General features: G+C 42.1%; 1 protein-coding gene and 1 long non-coding RNA gene across 4 annotated transcripts in view; one reads left to right on the forward strand and one right to left on the reverse strand.

Moving 5' to 3' along the window:
• The window catches only part of CAB39 (calcium binding protein 39), a 40,559-nt gene extending 14,544 nt beyond the window's left edge, over positions 1 to 26,015 (reverse strand). The window contains exons 1-2 of one of the 3 annotated variants that reach the window (XM_027463970.3): positions 25,749 to 26,015; positions 6,548 to 6,704 (exon numbers count right to left, since the gene is read on the reverse strand). In XM_027463970.3, the coding sequence (XP_027319771.1) occupies positions 6,548 to 6,661 (114 nt within the window). In that variant the 5' untranslated portion in view covers positions 6,662 to 6,704; positions 25,749 to 26,015. Of the gene's footprint in view, positions 1 to 6,547; positions 6,705 to 19,562; positions 19,828 to 25,404; positions 25,557 to 25,748 lie in introns of those variants that run through there. The other 2 variants (XM_027463971.3, XM_038183479.2) reach the window with 2 other exon arrangements.
• LOC119717696 (uncharacterized) lies at positions 24,562 to 25,409 on the forward strand. Its single transcript, XR_005267762.2, has 4 exons — positions 24,562 to 24,773; positions 24,887 to 24,921; positions 25,034 to 25,131; positions 25,226 to 25,409. It is a non-coding gene; the product is annotated as an uncharacterized lncRNA (long non-coding RNA).
• Positions 26,016 to 26,957: the final 942 nt, after the last annotated feature.

The following is a 26,957-nucleotide window of genomic DNA, read 5'->3' on the forward strand; positions in this document are numbered from 1 at the left end:
TTTTCCTTTCCAAAGGAAAACCTTGAAGAGAACCTCACCTAAGCTCTGGGTTATCTCAGTACAAAAGAATAATAATAATTAAAAAAAAAAAATGGCAGACCCACAAAAAGTGGGTCCTTCAAAAGAAAACATCAATAGAGGGGACAACAGAAACGTTTCCTCTCTGAAGTCAATCTTACAGAAGGCAGTCAGGTCTGACTACTCATTCTGGAAAGCCAGTGCGAGGAATTCCTAAGTTGCTGTGTAGGCCTAGAGCAATGTTTAGAAGTGGAAGCAGAATTCTCATAAGTAAAATAAACAAAATCAACAAGAACACTTCTCAACACCCATTTCTAAATCTTAAAGCACAGTTATCTTGGAGGGGAGAGAGAAGAACTACTTTAATTGTGTGTTTTCATAGCCTGGGGATAAAACACTGAAAATGATCACCCTAAATATCTGGTTTAGCTATATTACGTTAGTCTTTCACGTGCTTAAAAAGTATGAACAGTTTTTAAGTGCACTGATTTTTAGTCATTAGATGAACCTGCCCACAAGGTATGTACAGTATTTATTTGGTAACACATGGAAAATTAATAAAGAGCAAGAATGACACCTTTCTGGATATTGCCTGTCTTACAAGGGATATGCAGAAAGATTCCATTTGTGGACTATATCTAGAGAGGTTTAAGATCTGCATGACCCATGCACTATTAAAGACGAAGCCATTCCAGCTTTGCTAGGTATGCAAGTATGGATTCTATGACCTTTACGGAGACTCCATATCAGTTTTAGCTCCTCCACAACTTTCCACTCCCCACTGCCTCCATTTTCTCACTAATTCCGGTTCCCATTCCCAGTTGTCTCTTCCTTTAATAAAATTCCAAGGGATTTTCTGCACACTGTCAGTAAGACAGCAAGAAGCAGGTGTTCAACGCAACTGCTTAGACATCTTCTAAAGATGTAAAATGAGAAAGCCAGCTCACCATATTACAATGGTATTATGGCATACGACTGTTCTCTTTCTTTAAGAATTCAGAAGAAATACACTTTTACTAAGAAAAGAACGGGAACGCCTGTCAAATCTGGAGCTACAGAGAGATGTTCTTGAAGCACACCAAGAAAAGAGGAAGAAATGTTAAAGGATTCTACTGTAGTTTGTCCCTGCACATTAATTTAGAAAGCAAGATGAAGGAGGAAGGAATGCTGAGGTTTGAGGAGTTATCTATTTTAAGCAAGACAGTGGCAACACGGAGGACACATCTGCAGGTAAGAATGCCAGTGAAGAATTTTTCATACAGAGCACCCTCCCCAAACTTTAATGATCAGATGTAAAAGTTTTCCTTCAGCATCACTCCAAGACACTGTTAGCAACCGAAATACTTACAAACCAACAGGAAAAAATACACAGTGAATGCTTTTTCAAAAGAAGCCTTCTGCCCTAACATGAGCATACAACTCAGGAGCTGCAAGAAGAGACAGCAGGACTTGAATTTGTTTTCTCATTGTCGTCACAACTGCCAAGACCATCTGCAGGTGCTTCACTTGATCTTGCAATGACACGCTGCTTTAGTGGTAATTAATGGTAAGAGACACAAAATTACAGAACAGCTTGGGTTGGAAGGCACCTCAGGAGGCCGCCACTGTCCAACCTCCTGCTTGAGGCACGACCAACCCCAAAGTCCTATCAAGTTGGTTGGGCTCATGTTCAGCTCCATGGCTGGTCACTCCATGACCACTCTGGGCAACCTGTGCCAATATCTCATAATTTTTATCATGAAAACACGAAGCAGACTTGCTTGTATCATCTCATCTTAGGCCAAACTATAATTTTTGGATACACACAAATATGGAAATACGAGTTTTTCTGAAAGTATTTTATTAATAACCTAGGTCTTTTGGTGCACAATGTATCCGTAGATGATATTTCTATATTCTCTCCTCTTCTACTCTAAAACTCAACATCAAAAGGACTAGAAAAACTCTTACAAGCTTTTTCTAGAATCTCTCTCTACTCTCCTCTATTCCATGAGCTCTCTAATGTATTACAGATACACAACATGCAGAGCTATTTTTACCATTTAAGATGCAGAATGGAATTTAGATAGCTACACCTGAAAATATACTGCTACATTAAATATCAAGTTAAGAGTAAAAAATGGTTAAAAATTCAAGACAGAAAAGGAAAGGCTAACTAGTGTTACTTTTAAGATTTCCTAAGATACAAAGATCTAATCAGACATGGCATATATTATATTTTTAATATACAAGCAGAGTATATCTTATATATACAGGATGCATGTGTATTATATAGATTCTCGATACTGAGAAAGAACAATTTTTCAGTTTTAGAAAGAAGTTCTGTGACAAGTCACATTTAAAATTCAATAGTGCCAGATAATCAATAATGTCTGAGGATAAGTCAAACTCTAAAAGTAAAGCTTCAAGTAAGGAAAGTAAAAAGATTACTAAATTCTAAATTCTCTTTTTTTTTTTCCTGTGATAGAAAGGTACTATATCAAAACAAGACATCATGAAGTCACATACATGATTGTCACTGCAGAATCTGTTGCATGTCTTTATATCTACAAATCACTATGGTTTATTCTATTCTTGAGGGTATTTCACAGATACTCACAGAACACCAAATACTTCACTTAGATTTGTACATCTTACCATAGGCAACTAACACAATTTTAATAGTTCTACTGAAATTGATTGGATTTTAAAACTCCTACAAAAACGCAAAGTTTCTGTAAAATATGATTATCTACATCAATGCCACTAATTTAAAGGCATTAGGTTTAAAAATGATTGCACCAGATTTCAGCAGACATCTGTCATGAAGATAACATTAAAGAGCTAAGTTCAATTAGAAGAGAAGCCTTCTTAAAAAAAAAAAAAAAGCAAACAAAAACCTTTGTCCCCAACTTTATCCTCTGGGTAACAGCCCCACGCAGTAGGCAGGGCAGAGCACTTAACCTTTAGCTTCCTCTGAACTATGAATTAATTGCATACATGTGCATAACAAACTTAGAATTTCACTGCTTTGTAAATTTCCCTGTTAACTCACTGAATGAAATCTGATGTCTGTGGGACCATGTCATAATATTACACTGAAACCTGAATGAAATAAGATAGCACATTGCATTTTCCCATGCCATGTAGCATACAGTCCACAGTATTGAACTGTTTAAAGGGAGGGGGAGACATCCAATTTGCCTAAGATCTATGGTGTGTTTCTTTTTTTTTTTTTTGGCAATACGGAACCTGCACAGGTTAACAACGTGTCTGAGCCAATTATCAGGAAGCCCAAACCGGAGCTGTTATGAGCAGGTTAACCCAAGGTCAGAGGGTAGGGAAGAACAAGTCTATTACATGAGTAAATATTTACCTTCACGACAGTAAATGTGTGCTACAAACTAAATGAACTGGTAGTATAAAAATAAATGCTGAGGTAAGTCAAAGAGGAGGAAGAGATGAGAATGAAATACTAACTAATGTGCTAGCTCAGAGGTAGGTCTCATTTATCTGAAGGGACTTTCCCTTCTTCCTCCTCTTTCTGAAAGAAAAAAAAAAATCACTGAAAGGAAAACTAACAGTGTATGTGATGAACACTTTCTCAGTTATAAAGCACTTGTCATTTCAAGTTTCCGAAATTACTCTTCAAAAATAATACGAGAGTAAGCTATTGCCTCTACCCTAAGCAACAGGCTGCATTCAGCACACCCAGAGTCGTGGTACTGAAGGCAGACTGTCAGTGGGGAGACACAGTCCAGCTTCTACAGGCACTTCAGATCTCATTTCCTAAGTATGTACTGCAAGCCTAAGCAATGTTTCAAAATGACCTGGAGAATTACCTGTTTACATTTTCTCCCATATTCGCACAGTTCAAAAAAAAAAAAAAAGTAACATGCAACTAGAATTCACTTCTCAAGCTTCAGGTTTTTGTTCATAGAACAAATTGTGCAGTATTACAGAGAAGAATTTTTCATAACTGAACAAAATGCACCATGACCACTACTGTTGTTTCACATCTTTTGCTGCAAAGAATCTGAGCAAAGAATCCATGCAATGATAATTAACTACAACTTTAACTTTTAAAGAAAATCATTCATGTAACTCTTTTTCAAATTCTGTATTTCCAAGCATGCTTGGAAACTGATGGGAAGCACAGTGGAAGACTAAATACCTTCCTAACAGCATTGTGCTGCTACTGCATGGTTAAAACCTACTCTGAACTACACATATGAAAACAAAGCACTGCCATACTACAGTAGAAAAGTACTGGTTTGTCTTTGGAACCTCAGCCAGACATACTGTATAAAACAAAAGGGCATTTACAACGGATTTAATTTTGTAGAAGAAATACTTAAAACAATGATTAATATTTGAAATGTTTAGTTCACTTCAACATGTGCTGAAGTTTTTATAAGCTTAATTTACACATTTCAAATACCATATGTTTAATAGTAAAGAAAATATGTAACTGTGTACTTTGCTTTAAGAAACAGAGTAGGACAAATAACACACAAAAAAAGTAACACCCAAAAGGGTGTCTCCTTAATACAAAAAGTAATCAACACTGAATACAAACCATGCTACTTGGGCTTGACAGTTCTGTTGTTATCTGACAGATACAACAGACAAAAGCACACCCTGGAACAAACTAATAGACTGGACAGGAAAAGGGCATGAATTCATCGTATTTAATCACAGCTGGACCTTTAAAGAAATGACGACTGGCCTGTAGGATATTGAGTATCTCCTTCTTTTTAACCAAACTGAGAACCCAAGAGAAACTGCTACAACCACAGTCACCTTCACAGAGGTCTTGGCTTGCCAATGAACCAATTATTTCCTGAAGAACCTGTGCATGGACACATGGGGACAGGAGTTGTGAAAGTTCAGATTCATCTGCTGGTCCTCTTGGTGAACAATGAGGATGACAGAGGCCAGCACCACCCAGCTCAGTATCGTGAATGTCAGTATTTAACCCGCCTCACATTTAACCTAGTGAACACGACTGGCCTTTTCTCCTTCAAGCAGAATGTATTGTCTCCTAGATGACACAGGATGCAACTCTGCAGGCTTGGTACATTACTTCTTGTCAAAGCAGACCCATAAATGAGGTCTTTAAAGAAGATGGAGGTGTGGGATTAAAGGCCAGCAAGAAGCAAATTGTACGTAATAATCTGTAGTTACAGCATCAAGAACAAGGAATGCGATGCCGCACACAGCTATGCACAATGGAATGAAGCTGGCCTGTTCCCTATTAGAGGTCTATGCAAAAAGAAAAAGATGACAAAAGAGCACAGATTTCAACACTAAGCCACGTCTCCAGGAATTAACAATGAGGTTGATATGAAGGAAGCAGTGCCAAGTCTCATCTCAGACTCTTCAGAATGCACCTATGGAGTCAGTTAATGGAGAAAGAAGGAAAAGAAGCAGCAAATGAAAATCCTCCCAGCTTTTATGCTAACGCTCTCTCATGAACCAGGATAAAAAATGCAATGAGACAAGAGCACGCACTCTGCACAGGACCACACAGCCCTAGTCCTAGGCAAGACAGGAAAAGCATTAAGGAAAAAAATACTATGGCACACTGCAAGAGACCTGGAACATAACACATCCTGGCACTGCAGTAGAGAATGCTGGTCCCAGAGAGCATCAAGGTAAAGCCAGTGATTCAGTTAAGACCCAGATTCTGCTACACTTTAAACAGAAGTGCCAAACCTGGCTGAAACTGGATGTAGTGAGGCTGGCCACATTGTGCTTAGAAGACTGGTGAGCACAAAAAAGATTGTGACTAATTCCTACGCTTGACTCTTTAAGGATGCCAAGACTGGCACAAAACAGTTAAATAATCCTGGGAGAAGATCTGAAGAGGGTATCATAGCCTGCTTCAAAACCGGGGGGCCTTGGGAGACAGGGAGTGTTTCATTTTCTTGTTTTGGTTTGGTTTGAGGGTGTTTTTTTGCAAGTGTTAACATCTACGCTCTGCTGCTGAGTTTATCGGGAAAAACTTCATCTAAACAGTAAATGACCCTGTCAGACAAGTCAATAGGTAGGTTGCTGCCGCACACAGTCTGAATCTGAGGGTAATTTTTAGTGAAGCTATCAAGACTACCAGTTGAGAAGTAAATGACTGTTGCAAGGCACAGATCCTGAAAGACAGGTACAGATTCTGAACAAGCAAACCATCCCATCTAAATGGAACTGCAGCAGCACAGGAACCATACCATCTTCCTGTGGACTGATGAAAAGGCAAGAGAGGGTGAGAGTGCATGCTCTGATAGCTATGGAGATGCAAAGCTCCTTGGTTTCAATAACAGAGCCGCTCTGCTCTGTGACCATCGGCAAATTATTTTAAGTATCACATCATCTGCCAGTGGTATTAAAATGCAAAGCCGAACAACATGAAACACACCATTTCGAAGGTACGTAACAACCTATCCTTTATCAGAGTGGCATAAAAAATAATTCCTAATTGGCTCAGCGTAAACAGCTACACATTTCAGTTTTTAAACAGTATCTGAATGGGAAAAAAGAGAAGTCCCAACCGTACCTTCTCTGCCTTTTTGTCAGAGATATCTTGCTTTTCTAGAACTGCCATACTTTCCTTCAGGTTCTTCACTATGTCTGCAGGAGACTTGTGCGACTTGCCAAAAGGGAATGGCATGGTTGCAAGCCACAAGGTCTTCCTTCTAGGGCTCCTGCTTCACCTGGAAAAGGAGGAAAAGAACAAATACGTCAAAACCAGAAGCATAACAACACATGAAGATAAAGTACAGCAAAGGCATTCGTATGTGGAATAACCATTATAAACAAAATAAATAATAAATAAATAACCATTCCAGCCATCACAAACTTAAATGCTACCTGTGTTTCTAATTCTTTTAAAACACAAAATACTGCATCTAAGAACTCACATTAAGATCACTCTCTTATGTTTCAAGAAGAAATTAAAGAGAACGTCAATTGCAACCACAGGCACATACTGTATGAATGTCGCATATGGGGAAGACTAACATGGATAAATTATCCCAATTAATGTTGTCAAGAAAAATACTTATTTTATATTAGGTCTTTGCCACAAGTCATCGTGCCTCAGCTGCTCTGCAGTGACTGTCCAGGTACATGCTTTTACCACAGTCACTCCATAACAAATGCAAAGTGGACAGCAAAGCCTGCTGCTCTGCACAGGAGCTAGAAGCGTGACACAGCTGAGCCTGCAGACAGCAGCTTATGCCTATGTCACAGCAATTGCTATGTCCTGCCTTTCTTGTACCAATACTGCTGTAACTTCATACTGAAATACAGGCTCCCCCCACCCCCGACTCATTTCATGGGAAACCAACTTTGACAACAGTAACAAGGATTTCAATAAGGTACTCGCAACCATTAAACCCAACACCTGGCCCATCATTTCAAAGAAATTAAATTTGTCTTATGGGAGCATTGTTTCTTCCCTGAAATAGTTGGTTCCTGAAACCCAGTACCTTTATTCCTCTGTATATTTACATACATATAACCATTCACTTCTGTGTACAAAATAGACAAGTATTACTGGCATAAATGAGTATACAAAAGCTTTTGTTATTATTTTCTTACATATGCCCCCATTTTAACAATAAAAAATTCTTACAAGTGAATTCCATAAAACACATCTAGCACTTTTATCTAGGTAAAGAACAGGAAATCCTCCCTAAAAAATGGTGACAGTGCTACTTCTGCTAGACACAGGACAGTTGAAGCTGACAGAGCACAGATTACAGTGTCATTACAAAGAAGGGCTATTACCCTGAAAATTAGTAATTCTACACTCACACAACACCAGTAATGTTAGCAACAAGTCAACCACAACTAGTATATGTTATCTAACACCAAGCACTTGAGCGTCAATAAACTTGGTCTTATTCAATTATGTTACACAAGAGTAAAAAAAATATTGATTTTATGCTATTTTTGAGTTATTTTGATTCTTTAATAATTTGGGCTGTTCCAAGGACAACAATAACAAAATGAACAGAAGCAGCCAGATCTTTAGCCTGGAAAGTGTCCATAAGCACATATTTCAGGTAACCAGCTACAGAGTTGAACACCTCACTGCTTCATGTCTCCAGCTGACCTACCGCACCTGATGAAAAGCATAAATTAGGCAGTTTTTACATCAGATTACTTTCAGATAAAAGGAAGAAATAACAGCATGAAGCAGCAACAAGACCCATCCATCAGCTATTCCCATTCTTTAAGAGGCCACAAAAACTTGGTTGTTTCTATTTTGCAGTGTAACTGCCCACATGTAATAGTCTCTCTGCACTAATCCGCACTAAGAAGAGGTCGTAAAACTGAAGTTACAAACACAGGACTGATTCCCTAAGGGATAAAGAAACAACCATGGGTCAATCCTCAGACATAAGAATTTTATGCCTCAGCTTTGTCACATGTGAATGGAAGAGAAACCTACCCTAAGAAAAGCACTACTTATTACTACTTTATGAAAATGCAATGCCATTTTAAACAACTTTTAATGGAAATTATGGCATTTTCACATATTACGACATTTTTCTTTCCTGTAAAGAGACAGGTGGGAAGCACAACTTCCCCACAACATAGATGACATAACTCTAGCATCCCAGAAACATTTGAAATGTTCCCTTTATCCATCCCTTTGATTACCATCCCTGCCCAGCCAAGATGAGCCCTGAAAACAAAGCTGGATTCTTTCAGGCCTATCACCTCTGATAATAACATGACTTAACTACCGGGTATATCCATTCCGAAAGATGGTTATGCCCACATAACATGGCAGGATTTGCTCAGAAAACTGCACGTTCTAACCCCCTGGATTACACGTTAGAACAGAATAAAATCGAGTCGAAATTAAGACATTTCTTTTGAGAGAATAAAAATACAGAAAAAAGTTACGGTATTATTATAATACAGAAACAGAATAAGTATCAGACAAGGAAACGTTTCTCCACACTCATTTCTTGGTCACATCTAAGTTACTTCTAAGCTAAACAACCACGTGCATAACATAAGATATAAAGAATTGCAGCAAATAATTGTTCTTAAGCTCTGCTCACTATCTTGGCTTGCCGAACTAGGCTTTCCTCCAGATAGTGCTTCAACAACTAAAGCAGCCTCAGCAGCTTCTTTAAATTAACAGTAGTCTAGCACTGACTTACTAAATATTATAGGTTTGCATAAATCATACACACATGTATGTATACACAAGTCATAAACAACTTTATCTACTAGTACAGTCATTATTAGAAGACAATTAATTAATAACAATCCATTAACATATATTTATACCTGATTTGTGAAAAAAGTTGTGTAAGTTTCTATATGAATTTCTTACAGGCAATTTAGAAAATCAGGAACGAACTGCCAGCCGCAGTACAAAGGCAATCTACACGCTTGATTACCGAAGGTGGCATTTTGCTTCAAGACGTTTTATTACAGAAAACTGAATAAATATATCATTTATGCTATTTCACTTTCACTGCTGGAGGGAATGCAGCAGCACTGTCACGAACATCATTTGAGGCCCCAGGACCGAAGGTGCTACCAACCCTGAAGCAAAAATGTAGCACCAAAGAACCTGTGCCACATCCTGCCAGAAAGAGCAGGGACAGTCCTTCGTCCCGCAGAGACGCCCTTAACGCAGCGATGAGAACATACACAAACGGTTCCCTTTTTAGCCCAGTCAAACTACACCAAGCGCTCGACAAACAATAGACAATGACAACATCTGTGTGAGATCGGAAAGAACTGCAAAGAGCCACATCTGCAAAGTGAAAAAAAGGAAACGCCACCAAATGACATTTTCTGTAAATATTTGAAGAACAGAGCTTACATCACGTCAAATGATAATCGTTTCTTATTACTAGCATCTGGTTTCCTTGCAAATTCATTGCAAAATTTAAATTGTAGCTTTCAAAAGCGACCACAGGACTCCTGAAGAGTTAAACCGAGACGAGCACATGGATGGCTCTGGGCTCTGCTGGGCTTCTTTGCTTCATCTTACCTTCTGGGAAATCTCACTACTTTTATTTGTTTGTTAAAAGAAATCCTGGACAATATTACACAAATCTCAGGATCTCTTAGGCATGTATTTTATTTCACCAATATTCAAGCACGTCAAACCTAACGATATTTAGGGTCCTCAAAGTACTGGTGTCACGGTCAAATTTAGAAATCTTACATGACTTTATAAATCCCAACAGGCTGTCAAACAAAAATACGGCAGGCAGCCAAACATCCAGCGATTTAAGTACAACTGACACAGAGCACCTGACACACACTCAGTCACACTGGGACATTTGGGCTTTTGTGATAACACAATAGTAGTCCCACTGTTTCACGGAGTATATGATTTCCAGCCACACTACGCATCAGTATCCACACAGTTTGCTTTATATATAAGGCTTTTTATGTTTTTATTGCCTGCATTGACCACATAACCAATTAAAATCCAATTTAATATGTTCCATATAACTAAGCAAATAACACTTAAAAGTGTTTGTTTCTCTGTGCCAACAACCATGTTCCTAAAATTGCTGCAACAGCAGATATGAGAGCAAAACACACAAATTTCTCTCTTTTTTTATATTTTAATTCTCTAAAAATAGAACCAGTAGCCTGGAGTATGTTCTCTCTCCATTGTAATCTTTCTTTTATTTTGAACAGTGAGGAAATGTGCTGCCTATATAATGGTACAAATAAGCATTATGGTATAAATCATGGTTACTTAACAGCAGAAAGGTTTGATTTTGCTTTTAAATAAAGCATATCGTAAGATGCCTGCATGACTGTTTTCAAGCAATGTCCCGGTACAAGAAACAGCGGAGTAATACTGATGAAGGCAGTGACGTGAGGAAAGTTACTCACAGACAGAGTAACAGGCACTGAGGTCTCAGTGATGCAGGCTTCTACAGCTGTAAGGAAGCTGAAGGAACATTGGCAGTACAAGCTGAGAAACAAAAGCAAACTCAGCCCTTCCGCTTATCGCATACCATGAATTGTCACAACATGGAGAATTTACATACTTTCCCCCCTCATGGAAGTATAATGCATAAATAAAGCATCAAATGAATTGAAATATTCACACTATTCCAGCTCAGAAGAATAAAAGTCTGCTTTTAGACTATAACCGTTTGGTTGGAAGGGGCCCTCCAGCCACCTGCCTGACCACCGCAGGGCTCCCCAGAAGCTGACACCTGTCAGTGTGGCACCGTCCCAGCACCTCTCCAACACCGACAGGCCCGGGGCACCAAGCACCTCTCTGGGAAGCCTGTCCCGGTGTCTGGTCACCCTCATGGTGAAGGGATTTCCCCCAGTGTCCAGCCCAGCCTCCCCGGGGCAGTTCTGGGCCATCCTCTGGGCCTGCCTCTGCCTCCCCTCCTCAGGGAGCTGAGGGAGCAGCGAGGCCGCCCCTCAGCCTCTCCTCACAGGACGTGTCCCCCCACCCTCCTGCCAGCTCTGCTGCCCTCCTCGGGGTGCTCTCAAGAGCCTCAACACCCTTTTGATGTTGTGGAGCCCAGAACTGCCCACGAGATTCACGGTGAGGCCACACCAATCCTAAATATAGCAGCAAAGTCACCTCTGCTGACCAGCCGGCTGTGCTGTGTTTAATGCACCCTGAAAGGCAGTTTGCCCGCTTGGCTCTTCAGCCCATGCAAAATGGTATTTGAACGGTGCACAAAAAAAGTCTCATTCCCAATTTAATGAAACAGCCAGGTACAGTCATCTCAATTTCTTGTTCTATTGTAGGCCTCACAGTTTAATGTGGTATTTCTCTTGCTTCCCTTAAAATAAATTGCACCATATTAAGCTTTCAGCTAGATCCTGTTGCTTTGAGAGGAGTTTATAGTGACTGCTTTTATTAAGCTCCTAATGACAGAGGAGGGGGAGGAAAAAAAAAAAAAAAAACCTTCAGCCACTTACTGTTACTGCACACATTACTGCAGTAATGTAAAAAGTAAACTGCACACATTAAAAAAAAATAAAGCCCAGTGAAAGCATACACCCAACATCCAGTTAACGTGCACCCAAGATCCAAAATTTATCTCTTCCTGACAAAACTTGCTGCATCTTACTAAGGAGAGGTATGTTCACACTAACAATTTAGTGTAGCAAGAGTGTGTGTCCCGAGAGAAGTGATTTATCTTAAGAACCCATTCTTCTGCTGAATGCCTCTTGGATTCATGAGGATCAGTAAACCAATATTAAAAACAATAACAACGTAAATCAGTTTTCATCTCGTGTTACTGTTATTCCAGCTAGAATTCACCACTCTGAAGGCTGGTTGGAGTAATAAAAACAGAAATATCTCAAGAAATCATGCATTTTTTAAAAGCACTGCCTCACTCACGACATGCACAGCAATTGGAAGGAAGACTGGCAGCTACCCCTTTGATCCAAGAACCAGTTTTTATGCAAGCTACCATACTCTTTGGGAAAAAAAACAACATCAAGTACTTCAAAGACAGCAGCAGACATCATATGAGCTACTGAGCCCTCCTGCAGAAGACGACAGCATTTTACTGCTCCTCTTGGTGTTTAGCCGTGGTGAAGTCACCGGCTGCCCTCTCCATCAGTACCGTCACTGCCAAGAACGGCAGCTGCCCAGCTCAGCTCTGCGGCACGGCACGGCACCCAGCTGCCTCCCCAGAGCACCCAAAACCCACTGTCAACTCATTGCTGGTTACAGCACATCTTCCAGGAAGGCCTCACCACCCCTAAATGCAGAACTGCAGTTGACCAAAGGCAGCAGCCATCATTTCCTTCAGTGTGAACTTAAACTGGGTACTCGCATTCATCATTAAAACATTCTTCCACATTGTTTGCGTGCTGTCATCTACTGCATCTTTCAGTACCCTGGTTCTGGATATGCGTTTTTCCACTAGATCATGCAATTTTCTAGAGCCTAGGCACAGCACCAAGATCATTTCTCAGTTCCCTTTTTGATGAGCTAAACAAACTGGTACATAAGAGTCTCATACCCAAACACATCTAAATAGCGTAACTTATTAACACAATACACATGCAAAACCTTCATATCATGGAGGAAATGAGACTGATAAAGAGGATAAGCCACACCTCAAACTATTTCAGAGCTTCAGAATAAGCTATTTAGTATAACCATGACTTTACTTGCATAAGCATGCCATTAACAAAATGCCTATGATTGTAAATAATAATTACTGGCACTACCAGCTGGCAAAAATTAAGAGTATAGTATGACTAAGGTATTTTTGCTATTCTCTAGGTACTTCTGCACTTCTTTTCAGCACTTCTTTCAAGATAATTTTATTTTGTCCACATTTTAATGTGGACACAAGGACTGTATCAGCTGTCTTACATATATGAAGTAACATACTCGATATCGTCATTGATTGCTTTAGCCATGTACTAACATCAGGATTTGTTGAACAATTCCAATATTAGAACAATTTGGATCTGTTTTAATACTTTGTGAAGAATATGTCATTAAACACTAGCATCTTCTTTAAAATTCATTATCAACTTATTCTATCAGGTCTGCAGCATGAAAAAGCTTTAATCTGATTCAACAGCGGTTTCACAACTCTGCATTACAGAATTCTTTGTGGTCTGACCCATTTAAAGATGAAAATGGGGGGAAAAAACCTTCTATTTAAGAATGGTAACTTATTTCAGAGAAAAATGAAAACGCTGAACAAAACAAAATTCTCTGCTGTAACAGAATGGACAACTGAGAGAACAGAAAAGATCAGTTCAATAGATTCACAAAAGACAGAAAATTGGAAAATAAATGTCTACTTAAAAAGGAAATAGTTTATATGAGACAGCTTCTCCCTTTGTGAAAATTTCTAACAAATTAAGTCCCCAGCAGTTCACAGCCCTGCTTGTTTCTTTAGCACCCAATGCCAGCTGATTCCTTTTCATTAACCAGACTTCTCTCTTGACATTCAATTACTTTACTGATCCTTCTTCCTCTTCAAGAGCCTACTTCTCTAGTAGACATCTGCATCCTGCTGGGGAAGACGAAGGCAGCTGCTATCATTAGTCTCTACTAGCTCCTAAAACTGCACTCTACTTTGAGACTGGTACATTACTTTATTCATTGCATTTTATCACTCTGCTACAAATCTTTTTCAGAAACTGAGCAGAAATTGTTTTTACATAAGGTTGCTGTACTTAAGGGGCTTCAGAGATCCAGCATAAGCACAAAAGCTTGTTAGTACTAATGCCTAGTGTCTGAAATCCTAGTTCTTTCTCCATATTCAAGGAAATCTTATGACTCAGCTTCTTTCCCTGGTGTGCTGTTTAGAGTCACCCCACCCACTCATTTCCCCACAAATCTTACTGCTATACTGCAATATGGTATACAGACAAGCCTCACAATGCCTCACCCATTCCTCGGTAAGCTTAAATATATGTATATATTTATAATTCCACCACAGAAAGTAACTTGTATCTCTAACAAACCGTTCAAGAAGAAAGAACTTACTTCAAGCTTTCAGAAGTGCTGTACGACAGTCATGCCCACTTCTAGTGAGGCTGAAGGTCAGATAAATTTCTCATAACCTGGCATTACAGTCAGCCCCTGATGGCTCAGATGCCTTTACCACATCATCACAAAACCCAGAATATTTGTTACATGACAAAAAACGCTGCAATTATGTACATGCCATTCTACTCACCCTTGGAAGCAAAAATGTAAAGCTAGTCTCCATTGTAACTATTTCTGTTCCACTGAATTGCTCTTGTTCCTTCCTAGAGGTTTGCCTTTCATATCAGATTTTTTTTATATATGCATTTAAGGGTTAATTTTGGGAGGCAAGAACTGGCAAAAAGGGAGGCAGAAAGTACACTGCAAGTTTAATCTCTGCCTGCACATGCTGCAATACGGTCTACAGTGTGCATGTTCCAGTCACTTAATAGGATTGTATGAAGTTTAACATCAAAAACTGCACAACTGAAGCACAAGAAACCCCACTAGCACCACAATAGCAGGGTTTAGTTCTTAAAACAGAAAGCTGTTGCAATGGACACAAGAAAAACAGATTACCTGAAACATGAGTTAAGTACTTAAGGAAAGAAGCCGCCAAACATAATTATTATTACAAGATAGGAAGGTAAAATGTACATGCACTTTTCGGACGTTTTCCTTTTAAGAGAAACTGAAAACAGCTGAGCTACAAGAACCATCCTGTGGCTGCTCAGGGTGGTGCAATTTTCTTTAGAGAATATTCCCTCAAAAAAAAAAAAATACTCAGTAAAGCCATTCATTAGAAGTACAAGTAACAAAGATAGGAAATAAATTTCAGAACAGATTACAAATTTGCCCAAGCAGTAAGGTGCAGTAAGAACTAGTTACAGTACTGCTTTTTGAAATAGTGTTAAGAAAATCAACACTATTTTGCCCACAGTTCCCTTACTTCCTTTGGAGACCAAGTTTCGTGGCCTGCTAGAAACTGTTAATGCTCAACCTGAGTCCACCCAAGTTCAACACATCACAGCTCTTCGTGTAATTTATCTGGAGAATACCGGGATCATTAATAAATATAACCTACACAGGAACAAGATCACTTAAGGAACAACAACATTCAGACATTAAGTTAATGGGCTATTAAACAACGATCCAGACGTAGCTCAGGATCAGCCTAACATCACCCAGTGAAGAACTAGGAAGATATTTTGGGGAGTGTCCACTTTACCTAAATGATTCCTACCAGGCACTGGCCGAGGCTGAACACGAGCTACACCTCCCTGCTTTGACATGGCGTGCCTGTTAGGGCTTCCCTTCCAAAAGCAAGAATCTGGGAGTTCACAAGTAAAGGCTATTCATGTTAGACTACCATACAATTCTCCTCAATCCCAACAGTCATCTAAAAACTAGCTGAGATGACAAGCAGTCAAGCGCAGCTTAATGTCTCTAGGCTTACTTTTGTGCGTTAGCCTGACATAAGTAGGGCAGAAACCCAGTAAGAACATGCACCACAAGCTGCACCACAAACAAATGTCGAGTCAATTGGTCAAACCCCGAGAGGTGACTCGGAAACCACAGGAGACTCCTTGTTTCTGCCATTTTTAACTCAATTGAGAGATCTTGTTGGCACGACACGAAGATTAACAAGTAAATTATTCTGAGATCAACTCTCACGAATCCAAGCTGACTCCTGCTACACAAAACCGAAAGAACTTGGCACTTTATTCAATGATTACGTATCTCCTCTGTGCAAGGGAGTTCCTGACAAATAACCTATGGGAGTTACACACTGAGTCACGAAGTGGGAGAGGGTAATCAATAAACAAGTCAGAATCATGACCCCACCGTGTTTGTGAATCCTTTCCTTCTAGTTCATTACATCCTCATTCGGTAAAGAGAAAAAGCTGCTCAGTAGATTTTGTCCTTCAATCATCTCTTATCTAGTGCTGGGAGCTGATGTACAGGCAATATCTGAGCTGCTCCATAAGGTCACCATTCATCTGACAAGCTTGCATTCTGTCAAACCTTTATTTTTTCCCTGACACTCAAGACATGGTTTTGATGACAATACAACGAGTTTACTGACACAGCTGTGTTGCTAAACCCTAGTAGCACAGATACAGCTTATATGAGTTTAAAAAAACCCAACACTGACCGTTATAACAGGACTTGCCTGGTGTAAGCACATTATAAATGAGCGCTCTTTCCTTCACACTTCTAACGAGCACTGGTGCCAGCACAAATCCAGTGTCCAATTTGCCCAAGGCAGATGCGGAGATAGTTTTTAGTATGGACCTTCCAGCAAGCTTATCCTCAGATGAAAACCCCTGCTTCTTCCTGAGAGCACTGTATACAGGACAGCATGACAGACGGGAGAACAGTGCTAAGATCAGCAAAATCTGAGGCTAGCCAGAAGAAACCTCTCTTTTTCCCTAAATACTCAAGATCAAGAATTAGTCTTCACATGGCATCACTTGAAACAGCAAAAAAAAATCAAGACATGTTATAGGCCTGAACGCATCTGTGGCATTCAGATGTACACCTCCTTGCTACCGAGATGTCCTTGTGCTTACAAGAAAAGAACTTCGGAAAAGCAGCTGGCTGAAATTTAGCCTGAATAAAACTGTCATGGGTTCAGGAAAGAGAATATACATTAACAACATCTCCCTTCTTGACTAAGTTTTGAACTCATTATTGAATTGATGATTAAACTATGTGCCATGATTAAAAAAAAAAAATCAAACAAGAAAGAACTTTAAGTATAACTCTCTTCTTTCTCCCAAGAACAGAACCAGCCCCAGCAATACAGAAACTCCACCAAAGTCATTTCAAGACGATGATACACCTAAACTGCTGTATGGAGGTCTCCTTGATGCAGTTCCCACAAATCAGCTGTTTCCACCACCAGTTCACACATTTGGCCGACATCTGTGAAGCCGCAAATGGATTCAACTTCTGCTACCTAAACCACATCACGCCTACAATGCCAAGACAGGTGTGTTCCTCTTGGGCAAGGCAGAGCACAGAGATATATTTAAGGGCAAAGACCATACACGCTAGCGCTGGGAGAACTGTGTGCCGTAACAACAGCACCAGCCTTCAGGAAAGATTAGGTGAGCAGCAGAATTTTAACACCGTGCCGTTGTATTGTCCTTCTGTAGCAAATATTTTGGGCAGAGGGAAGGAAATTTCACTTTAACCCCTCACTCCATGTTATTAAGTGCTATGTAGCACAGGAAACAGGGAGAAAGATCTAGACTGCCCACAAAAAAAGAGTCCAAGCTCTTGCCATGCCAACGCAATTATGAGCCACTGCGATTACTCACCAGGCATTAGTTCACAAAACATAACTAAGAGCAGCGCTGCAAACAGCTGGTACTTTCTGTACAGGAGTCAGCATCTCTCCTGCAAAAATGCTTTGAGAGCTACCAGTCTAGAGACAGCAGGTAAGAAATGGGGCTTGAAACAAGAAGCAACTAATATTACGCCAACTAGCACTGGAAAAAATGAAGCGTCTCTGAGGGACACAGTTCCCCTTATCTCATCTGCTATGAAAAGCTGGAATGGAAAAAGGAACTATCAAATTGTTTCACAATACTAAAATAAGAGCTCCCAACTTTCCTCTAACGCGGTTACTGTATAAAGCTACCAAGAGAAACTTGAACACCAGCAGAAATTATCATCTCTAAAAGTATATGCAAGGAAATCGGGTAATATAATCAGCACCTCTAGAAATAATAATAAAAAAAAATGCACCTACCAAAACTCACAAGCTTGGTAAACTGTCAAGTTATTCAAAAGCTTTAATTGTCTCAAAAAATATTTTATACGCTAAAAGGCTTGTAATCATGAAGCTGAGACAAACTACTCTCCAAAACATTTTCTATACTTTAGTTCCGCTTTCAACAATGAAAGTAATTCCTGTATTAGGAAAATGCCAAAATTAAGACTTCCTTTTAGGACACTGGCTTAAGACCAAAACCTAATGTTTGGCTGCAGTCAAAATAGACTATTGGTTATAAATTCTACAAGATAATCTGTAACGGTATGCTTAAAATTTCTGAAAATGACAAGAATATGATGCGTCCAGTAACAATTTCAGAATCAGAACAACTACCCATGAGAGACAGAAGTAAAACTGGGGACTTTGTACAATTCAGATACCTATTAATTTTATTTAGTTTTACTACTAAGTCAAAAAACTTTAAGTAAACTTAATGAAAAACAGTGCATTTTGTTGCTTGTCAAGCTATCCCGATTTCCATTTTAGCTCCTAAAACATAATCTTTAATTTTCTCATTCAATATGAAACACAAAGTTCTCAAACTGCAGTTTCATTTGGTTATCTAATCTACAGACTTCGCGCAAAGTCAGATTTTCTCAGTTTTGATATAAATGTTGGAGGCACAAATCTCCAACACTCAAAGTTAGAGTACCATAATAAACAGAAGTGACAAGTTGTAGAAACTTCCTCTGTCCTCACCAAGGACATTTAACGCTTGCAAGGCATTCTGAAAGTTACAAGTAATGCATTTAAAGACTGAAGATTCTGTGTTTGGGGCCAACAAGCCTTCTCCTTGCTCGCTGAAGTGCTCAAGGGCAGCTAATTCTGAGACACAGATTTGACATTTCTTCCTCAATTTCATACCATTAAACTTCCTATCTGCAAAAATACACGAGGGGCGACTGCCAGTGCCAGGGTGAGCACACAACTGCTCTTCACAGTCTGTTCCTACCACTTGATGGTAGCAATGCAGTGCAGTTCCTATGGGAAGCACAACAAGCCTTGCACGGTCAGTCTCAAGGGAAAAGCATCTTCCATTCCAAGATCAACCATCTTCTGCTGGAGGTACATCATAAATCCATGCTTATGTGGCTCTAGGGTTTTTTATGTAGAGACACATGTGCACATATGTACGTGAAGGTTCCCAACAGCAGTGAAAGCTCAGCAAACAGAGTTAATTTTCCTTGAAGCTAGATAAAAAATGTTCACACACAGGCAGGAAGGAATAAACACAACCACCATGTAGAAAGAAGAATGAAAGAGCACACAATCCCTCAGCTAAGTACAAAGAACAAAGAAAATTGAGAAAACCTTTCAGAGAATCCAGCACTTCAGCACATCCATGGGTCTGTCACCCTACCAACCATAGCATCCTGTACAACCGCTGTGAAGTTTTTGTGACCTTTCTTGGAAAATGTTTGAAGTTCATGGAACGAAGAGGCTTTCTTGGCTCCAGGGATGTCGATTGCAGCACATGGTGTAAGAGTCTCACCGGTCAGACGGCACAGCTCGGCCAGAGCCCTGCCCTAGTGCCCTGCGAATGGACGCGGCTCCAACAGGAAAACTGTTTACTCCAGCTCCACCCTGTTACAGAGCGAGCAGAGTTTAAATATTGCTCAACCTCAATTATGGATGTAAAACGGAAACATATTAGTCAATACTGATGAGTCAATACGCTGCTTTTCTTAGAGATTACAAATCTCAATCACCACGGCCAGAGCAGCACTCGCCCAGGTACCACGGGGCACTGCCAGGATGGCACTGAAGGAGCGCGGCCGCTCCCCCTCGCCCACCAGCCCCAGCGCTGCTCAGGCCCTGTTTTAACGGGGGCTGCAGCTCCAGTGCTTAGGGAGCCAGGTCCCCGAGCCCAACACCACCAGATTTTAGTTTCCCTATTTACCTCGATTATTTCGGTTTTCCTCTATCGTGTTTTCCTAAGAGAAGCCTTCATTCATTGCACTGACAGACTAGCTGCTAAAGAGGTTTTTCCATAGACCTTTCCTAGTTTGATTCTTAGTTGGAAAGTGCGCAGCAAGGCAGAGGACAGCAAAAACAGGTCCCTCAGTCAAGCTCAAGTGCTGTCTCGTTAGACAAGACGCTGACGCTACCCCAGTGCCTAACAGCGCTTGAGTATTCACCCCCTCCTGGGAGCCCAAAACAGATAACAGCTAATACCACGGCCAAAGCCAATGCATTAAAACAGCCCAAGAGGTTTCCAGCTGCCCCTCCAGAACTTCACAAGCCTCCTGCCTGTCTTGGGCACACCCCTGAAAGTACCTAACACACCACCAGACAGACAGCCACATTTAGGGAACCGAATCTCACACCGTGAATGGAAGCTGCTGGAAATGAAGCTTGGAAAGCGTCAGCTGTCAAGGGCCAGATAACACACTCAACATCAGTTACCCAAACGCAGGAGAAAATTGCTCGTGATTAAGCATCATCACCTGAAAAAGGGGGGAGAATCACCACCCTGGGAAGAACAGGAGGAAATTTGCTTTCATTAGTATCTGTGAAACGGCAAAAAAGAGGGACCTCAGTCCTCCTTTCCTCAGAAAACTGTCCTGGTAAGACACAATAAAGCAAACACCAAATACTACATCGTGACTGAACAAGTCACAATGGGCAAAGGATGCCCATTCACTGCGCTTTCCCTTGTGTACTGCCTGAACAACTGCTCCTGCTGGGAAAAAAAAAAAGAAAAACTTTTTATGCCACATCTGCGTAAGTGAAGGAAATTGATGTTCTGGTTATTTCAGAGTCAACTTTTGAGAGATTAACTTTACTTTCTCAGCATTTTCCTAGTGATGTGCTGAACAAAGCCTTTATCGAGAAGTGCATTAAGCTCTCCACTACCAGCTCTCTTTAAATTCCCCGTGAAGTTTCTCCATCAGTGCCAATCTCTGCTCAGAAGAAACGTAGGACTCGATTAGCAGGTGTTACAGGTTAGAGGAACGATGCATTCATAAACTGTGTGGGAGAGGCTTCCCAGCTCTCATCCACGTTACATTCACCGCACGTCAGTATCCCCAAGGTCTCAGGTAGAACAAAAGCCCCCAGATTTTCTTTCCTAAAGTCATATTTCTCTGAACAAGCCTTTCTTCTGCTTTTCTGTTGATATTCTGATCTACAGGTGATGTTTTGCGCCAATTAATTTTAAAAAGCTGTTAAAAAGCATCAGGCAAAAAAAGCTCTTTTGACATATATTAGAAGTATGACCTACTAAAGCAGTGATGTGCATGTTTTACGTGTAGTAATCAAAATAAAATACAATGACATAAATGACTTCTGCCTCATTTCTACCACTGTAGCAAGAGCTCCCCAAGCTGCTTACCCGGGGCAAGAGGTCAGACTCCCCTGCAGCGGGATGCTCTGAGGCACCAGCAGCACACACCCACCGCACCACCCAGAAGGCTGCTGCTATTTCAATGCCTACTGATTTTTTTAAAGCAAATCCCTCAGCAGATACACTAGGAATTTGAGTACTTCTGAACAAAGCTGTTTAAAAAGGTACCCGACCACGATAAGGCTTTCTAGGCGAGCCACTGGCCAGAGGAGCAAAGAGAAAAGCGATAGCGAAAGCAGCAGCAGTCTCCTGTGTTTTACTACAGCTACCCTCACAGGAGGTAAGACATTTCACACGCTCCAACAACCGAATATAGGTAATTCTTTTACAATCACACATGTTCAATTCTGTGAAAAGTTGCCATTAATTCAATTTAACATATAGCCATGTCATATCCTAGCTATATTAACATCATGTTCCCAATCTCACAGTGTTTCGGTCAAACTTTCAGTTAACGAATTTATGTCTTGTTACTGAAATAATGTATCAAGATAAACTGATAGGAAAAATAAACACAACAGGGTAAGGTTAAAAGCAATTTTTCTAGGTGAGATTCTGAAAGTATACGTGAATATTTTAAAATAAGTCCAAGCAGTAACTCGCAACTAACTTCATCAAAAGATATTTCTGAACTTAGAAAACTGAGTTTCAGTATTACTGGAGCTCTGTACTAATTCCAACCTCTCCTTTTTTGAGCTCTCTTTACAAAGACATATTTAACTTTTCAGTAATTAATTCTCTAAGTGTTTGAAGGGAAGGGAAGAACTGCAAAGGAAATGGATCTTTAAAAATCAGCTAGGTATTTTACCAGGAGGAGTAGATTTTTAATAAACAGAAGGATTAGTTAGAACATTCAGTAATGTCCCCTCTCATTTTGTGCCCTTGTGGATGGACTTCAGATGTGCTTCTTTTTAGCATATTTGAAATCCACAGTCAGGAAGTTTTTATAGTGTCTTCTGACTGTGAAACGTTAGCTAGAATACCCAAAACAAAGGAGTTAGAAAGCAAATTGCAGTTGCTTATTTAAGCCTAAGAAATTTATTCTCTAAATTAATGTTATCTGAGAAAGGCAGGCCATGAAGGCTGCTGAGGAATAACCAGGATTATTCCTGTAGACACGCAGTTTTTTGCCTCTTTCCAGTTTGGTTCAAACCCGAATTCAACTCTTCACAAAGAGCACTTGAAATGGGGACAAGCGAACGTGTCATTTCACCGTGAGGTGGAACAGCGAAAGCATGTAAATCTGCTCAGGCTAAAGAAAGACCAAACTCACATGACACTGGTTTAAGCCTTAAGTCCTACTGAAGCATGCATTTAAAAGCCTACATCAAGTCCGTTAAAATAATTCAAGACATCATCATCTTCTAATTTAACCGGGGGGGGGGGGGGAGGGGGAAGAGGCAGGGATCTCAGCCTAAAATTTCACCTCCCAGCAGAAGCCACTTGTGTCCCTGCGGCCGATACCTCCGCACCTCACAGGGCGAGAAGCACAACGCTGCCTGAATGGACACACGGGGACGGGGGGGCTCAGGTAGAAGGGACTGAACATGGAGCTGCCAAACAACTCGCCCTAATAAGCACCCTAAACTCAAGAACAAATTAGCGATGTGACATTTCAAAAGCTCTCCTGCTGCAAGAGAGCAACCTCAAGTGCTCACAGCAGCAGGAATTTTTCATCTTGCTCGAGGTTTACCTACAGTTACAAAAACCTACAGGTACAGTGAATGCTGAGACTGGAGATCACTGAACAACCTGAGAGGTTTTTGTTCAATGTAATTAAGGCCTGGCTACAATTTGCAGATAAAAAGAAGTGGTAAAAGTGCACACAGTTGAGTATTTCCATACCAGAAATTTTTACATGTACACGGTTTCAATTACACAACTTTGAAAATATGCTATTCGAACTGCAACTCCTATTTTTGCTTTGCATGTTATCCACATAAAAGAGCTGCACACTGTTGTGGCACTATTAATTTGGAAGGAGCAGATGACTCAAATCTTATTTTTGATAGAAAGCTGCAAGATGCCTCCAATGAGACAAAGGTAATCACACTTTAATAGCTGCTCTTGTAATTAAGCCATATCATAAAGTGTCAGAATTACAGAAAAGCAGGGCCAGAAGGGAATTCAGAAGGTCATCCAGACTCCTTCCTACCCCCTGCTTCAAGCTAGCATCAACCATTAGCGTGCCCTTCCAAAACTCCACATGCAGTAGAAAACAAGACAGCATTTCACCTAACATCTGTAGCCTCTAAGTACATAAAAGGTACTATCAAAGCTTTGAGAAATATTTAATACAAAAATTCAGGTCGCAAAGAAGCTCATTAAAAAAAAAAATCTGCAAAAATTCAAATAACACAGAACTGATGCAGAAGTGAGGACGCTGGGCGGTAATTCCAGCATTCATAAAAACACCTTAAAAACTAGGAAGTGCAGCGCACACAGCACAATAGTAAGGTCTAATTTGACTACCATGGGCTAATTAATAAGAAGGCAACTCGCTAACTTCCATGATAGAATGCAAAACAGATGCCATTCCCTCCTGAATAAATGTTTCGTAAAGGCAATCAAGGAATTTGAAGAGGTGGAGTTACCTTAATATTGTCGCACCCCCCTGGGAATACACATTTGCCTGTGCTTGATAATACCCAACGAGCAGAATTATCTCTCCAAGACATATTGTCACAAAGTATTGCTTAACTGGCGCTTTTACTTAGTCTCCCTTATTTGTAAAAATACATACACCCGCAGTAAACGTGAATTGTGTTTTGTAGCACTGCTTTTCAACACTCTGTAACCATGCAATAAAAGCCTACAGAAGGCATCAAAGTTTCAGAGCTGGGATTCAACATGAGGGAACACAACCAACTTGAAAAATAATCACTCTCAGCATTCAGAAACACCCAGCAGCACGTTTCTGCACACACACCAACTCCAGACACAACCTCCTCCTGCACAAAGGCACCTCGTTGGCCTGAGAGGAGAACACTGCCACCTCCACCTGCACTACACTACCATCAGGATGAGTGCATGCTACCTGGCTGACTCAGGAGGCCCTCGTGTCACAAGACAGCCACAAAGCTGGTTGTAAAATATAATTTCCTACAGCTGTGAGTCAGTGACAGGATCCTACCAAGACATGTGCCCCGGTGCATCAGGCCAGTCTCATGAAGCAGGTAAGCTGTCGGCATTGCTCATGGCAAATAAAAAAGTCACTTCTGCAACCAGAACAGGCACCACGCTTATTGTAATTCTCATGGTATTTCTTGGTCTTTTTTCTTCTCTCCAGCTCAATACATGTGCCACACCACAAGGTATCAGGCTGTACGTATTAACCAAAGTCACACAGTGTCTGACAGAGCCAAAATCTGCTCTTTACAAGTATGTAGATGAGGAGGTGCGAGCTCAGGATGTGACACTTCCTCTGTCACTGTAGGGTTTCAGGAGCTCCTAGGGCTGAAACGAAGACGCGTTTCCTGGCGATGCGCTGCCACGCTGAAAGGAAAACACTGGGCCTGGCCTGGCTTGTGATAGGTGAGTTAAAAAACCGCACGCACAAAAAAGCTCCGCAGTATCTCGATGCTAATCAAATGTCATTTCTGATCTGCATTTAAACTGCTTCTCCCAGCACTGTTACTCGCCGCCCTGGAACGAAGGCGCCTAGGTCACGTCGCTTAATCTTTGGCTCACCAGGCGAACGCAACGGCCCCGCTCTCCTCAGGCAGCACACAGCTTCGAAACACACCACACGCACCCAGCGCGAGTGCTCCCCCCAAAAAAATTTACGTTATATTTAAGAAAACAAACCAGAAACACCGAACGCTTCCTAGTTTCAGGACCAGCAGCACGTCACAGAGCGGCAGGGGACAGAAAGCACGAAACACTTTTTTTTTTTATGACTATTATTTTGTGTCACTGGAGATACAGATCGCGCTGCGTCAGCGGCCGGCGGGGGGGTCCCGCACGGCCCCGGCCCTGCGGGGGGGGCTCCCAGAAGAGGCCTCGGCGCTGGGAGCCCCGAGCGGCCGGGCCGGGCCCCGCAGGCAGCCGGGGAGGCCGCGGCCCCGCTCCCGCCCGGCCGCCGCCGAGCCCCCCGCGGAAGCCGGCGCCGGCCCCGCCCCGCCCCGCTCCGCTGCCCCCCGCCCCGGTACCTGGGCCGCGGCCTGGCGCCTCCTCGGCGAAGCGTCCGTGTCCGGCGGGGCCTGCCCCTGCCCCTGCCCCTGGCGCGGCCCAAGCGCCCGGCTGCGGCTCCGGCTCCTCCGGCGGCTGCAGGCAGAGGCGCGGCCCGGCCCCCGCCCCCCCCGGCCCGCGGTGCTGCTGCGCCGCAGCGGCCCCGTCCCTGGCGCCCGTCCCTCGGCCGGCGGCGGAGCGCGGCGAGCAGCCGGCGGCGGCGGCAGCAGCGGCGGAGCGCGGCCTCTTCCGCCCGCCCGCCGCCCGCCGCCGCCCCCTGGCGGAGCGGAGGGACGAGGCCGCGGCCGCCGCCCCGCTCGGGCCCGGCCTGAGGCGGGCGGGACGGCGCCGAGAGGCCCGGGAGGGGCCGCGGGGCAGGGCCCCTGGTGCAGCCCCCAGCCCCATCCAGCCTGGCCGCGGGCACTGCCAGGGATGGGGCAGCCACAGCTCCCCTGGGCAGCGCCTCGCCGCCCTGCGTGGAGAAGTTCCTCCCACCGTGTAGAGCGAACCAAACAAACCCTTGTGCTTGTTCCCTCGTCTATCACTATCTGCCCATGTAAAAAAAAAACACACACACACACAAAAAAACACTCCCCATTCTGTCTGTAAGCTCCCTTCAGGTGCTGAAAAACACTCCCTCAGCCCTAGAGATACCGAGACTCTTCCAGGAGAAGCAGCCGTCAGCAGCTCGCACACGCACTGCTGAGGCCACCAGAGCCCTGACAGCCATGCCGGGGCCTCCATCCTCACCTGGCTGAGGCGCAAGGGACGCCTCCCGCCCTGCCCTACCAGGTTAAGGCACTGAGGTTTTTGTGAGGCTCCGTGTGTGCGAGGGCAGGCTCCAGCTGTTTCTGTGTCCCTGGCAGCTAACACCACTGCATTACCCCCCTGTGACAAACACAGGATAGCTTGGGTGGAAGAAAGCCGCATACATCCCAACAGTCATCAAGCTGATGTTGTCCATTAGAACAGTATAATGCACAACATGATTCTAAAACAGAAAAATATGTTTTTATGGAACAAGTCATTAATTTCCTACAAGCTATGATTTGAACACTTGCACCTGCGGGCCTGATGTATTACTGCTGTATGGCAATTTGGGACTCGCTGGCCTGGTTTTCTGAAAAGTCCTTAAGCTCCTCACGCTCTGCTGCGCTGTACATCTCCAGCTGACAGTTTCTATCTTCAGT

This window comes from Anas platyrhynchos, chromosome 9 (assembly GCF_047663525.1).
Source record: "Anas platyrhynchos isolate ZD024472 breed Pekin duck chromosome 9, IASCAAS_PekinDuck_T2T, whole genome shotgun sequence".
Classification (NCBI taxonomy): Eukaryota; Metazoa; Chordata; class Aves; order Anseriformes; family Anatidae; genus Anas; species Anas platyrhynchos.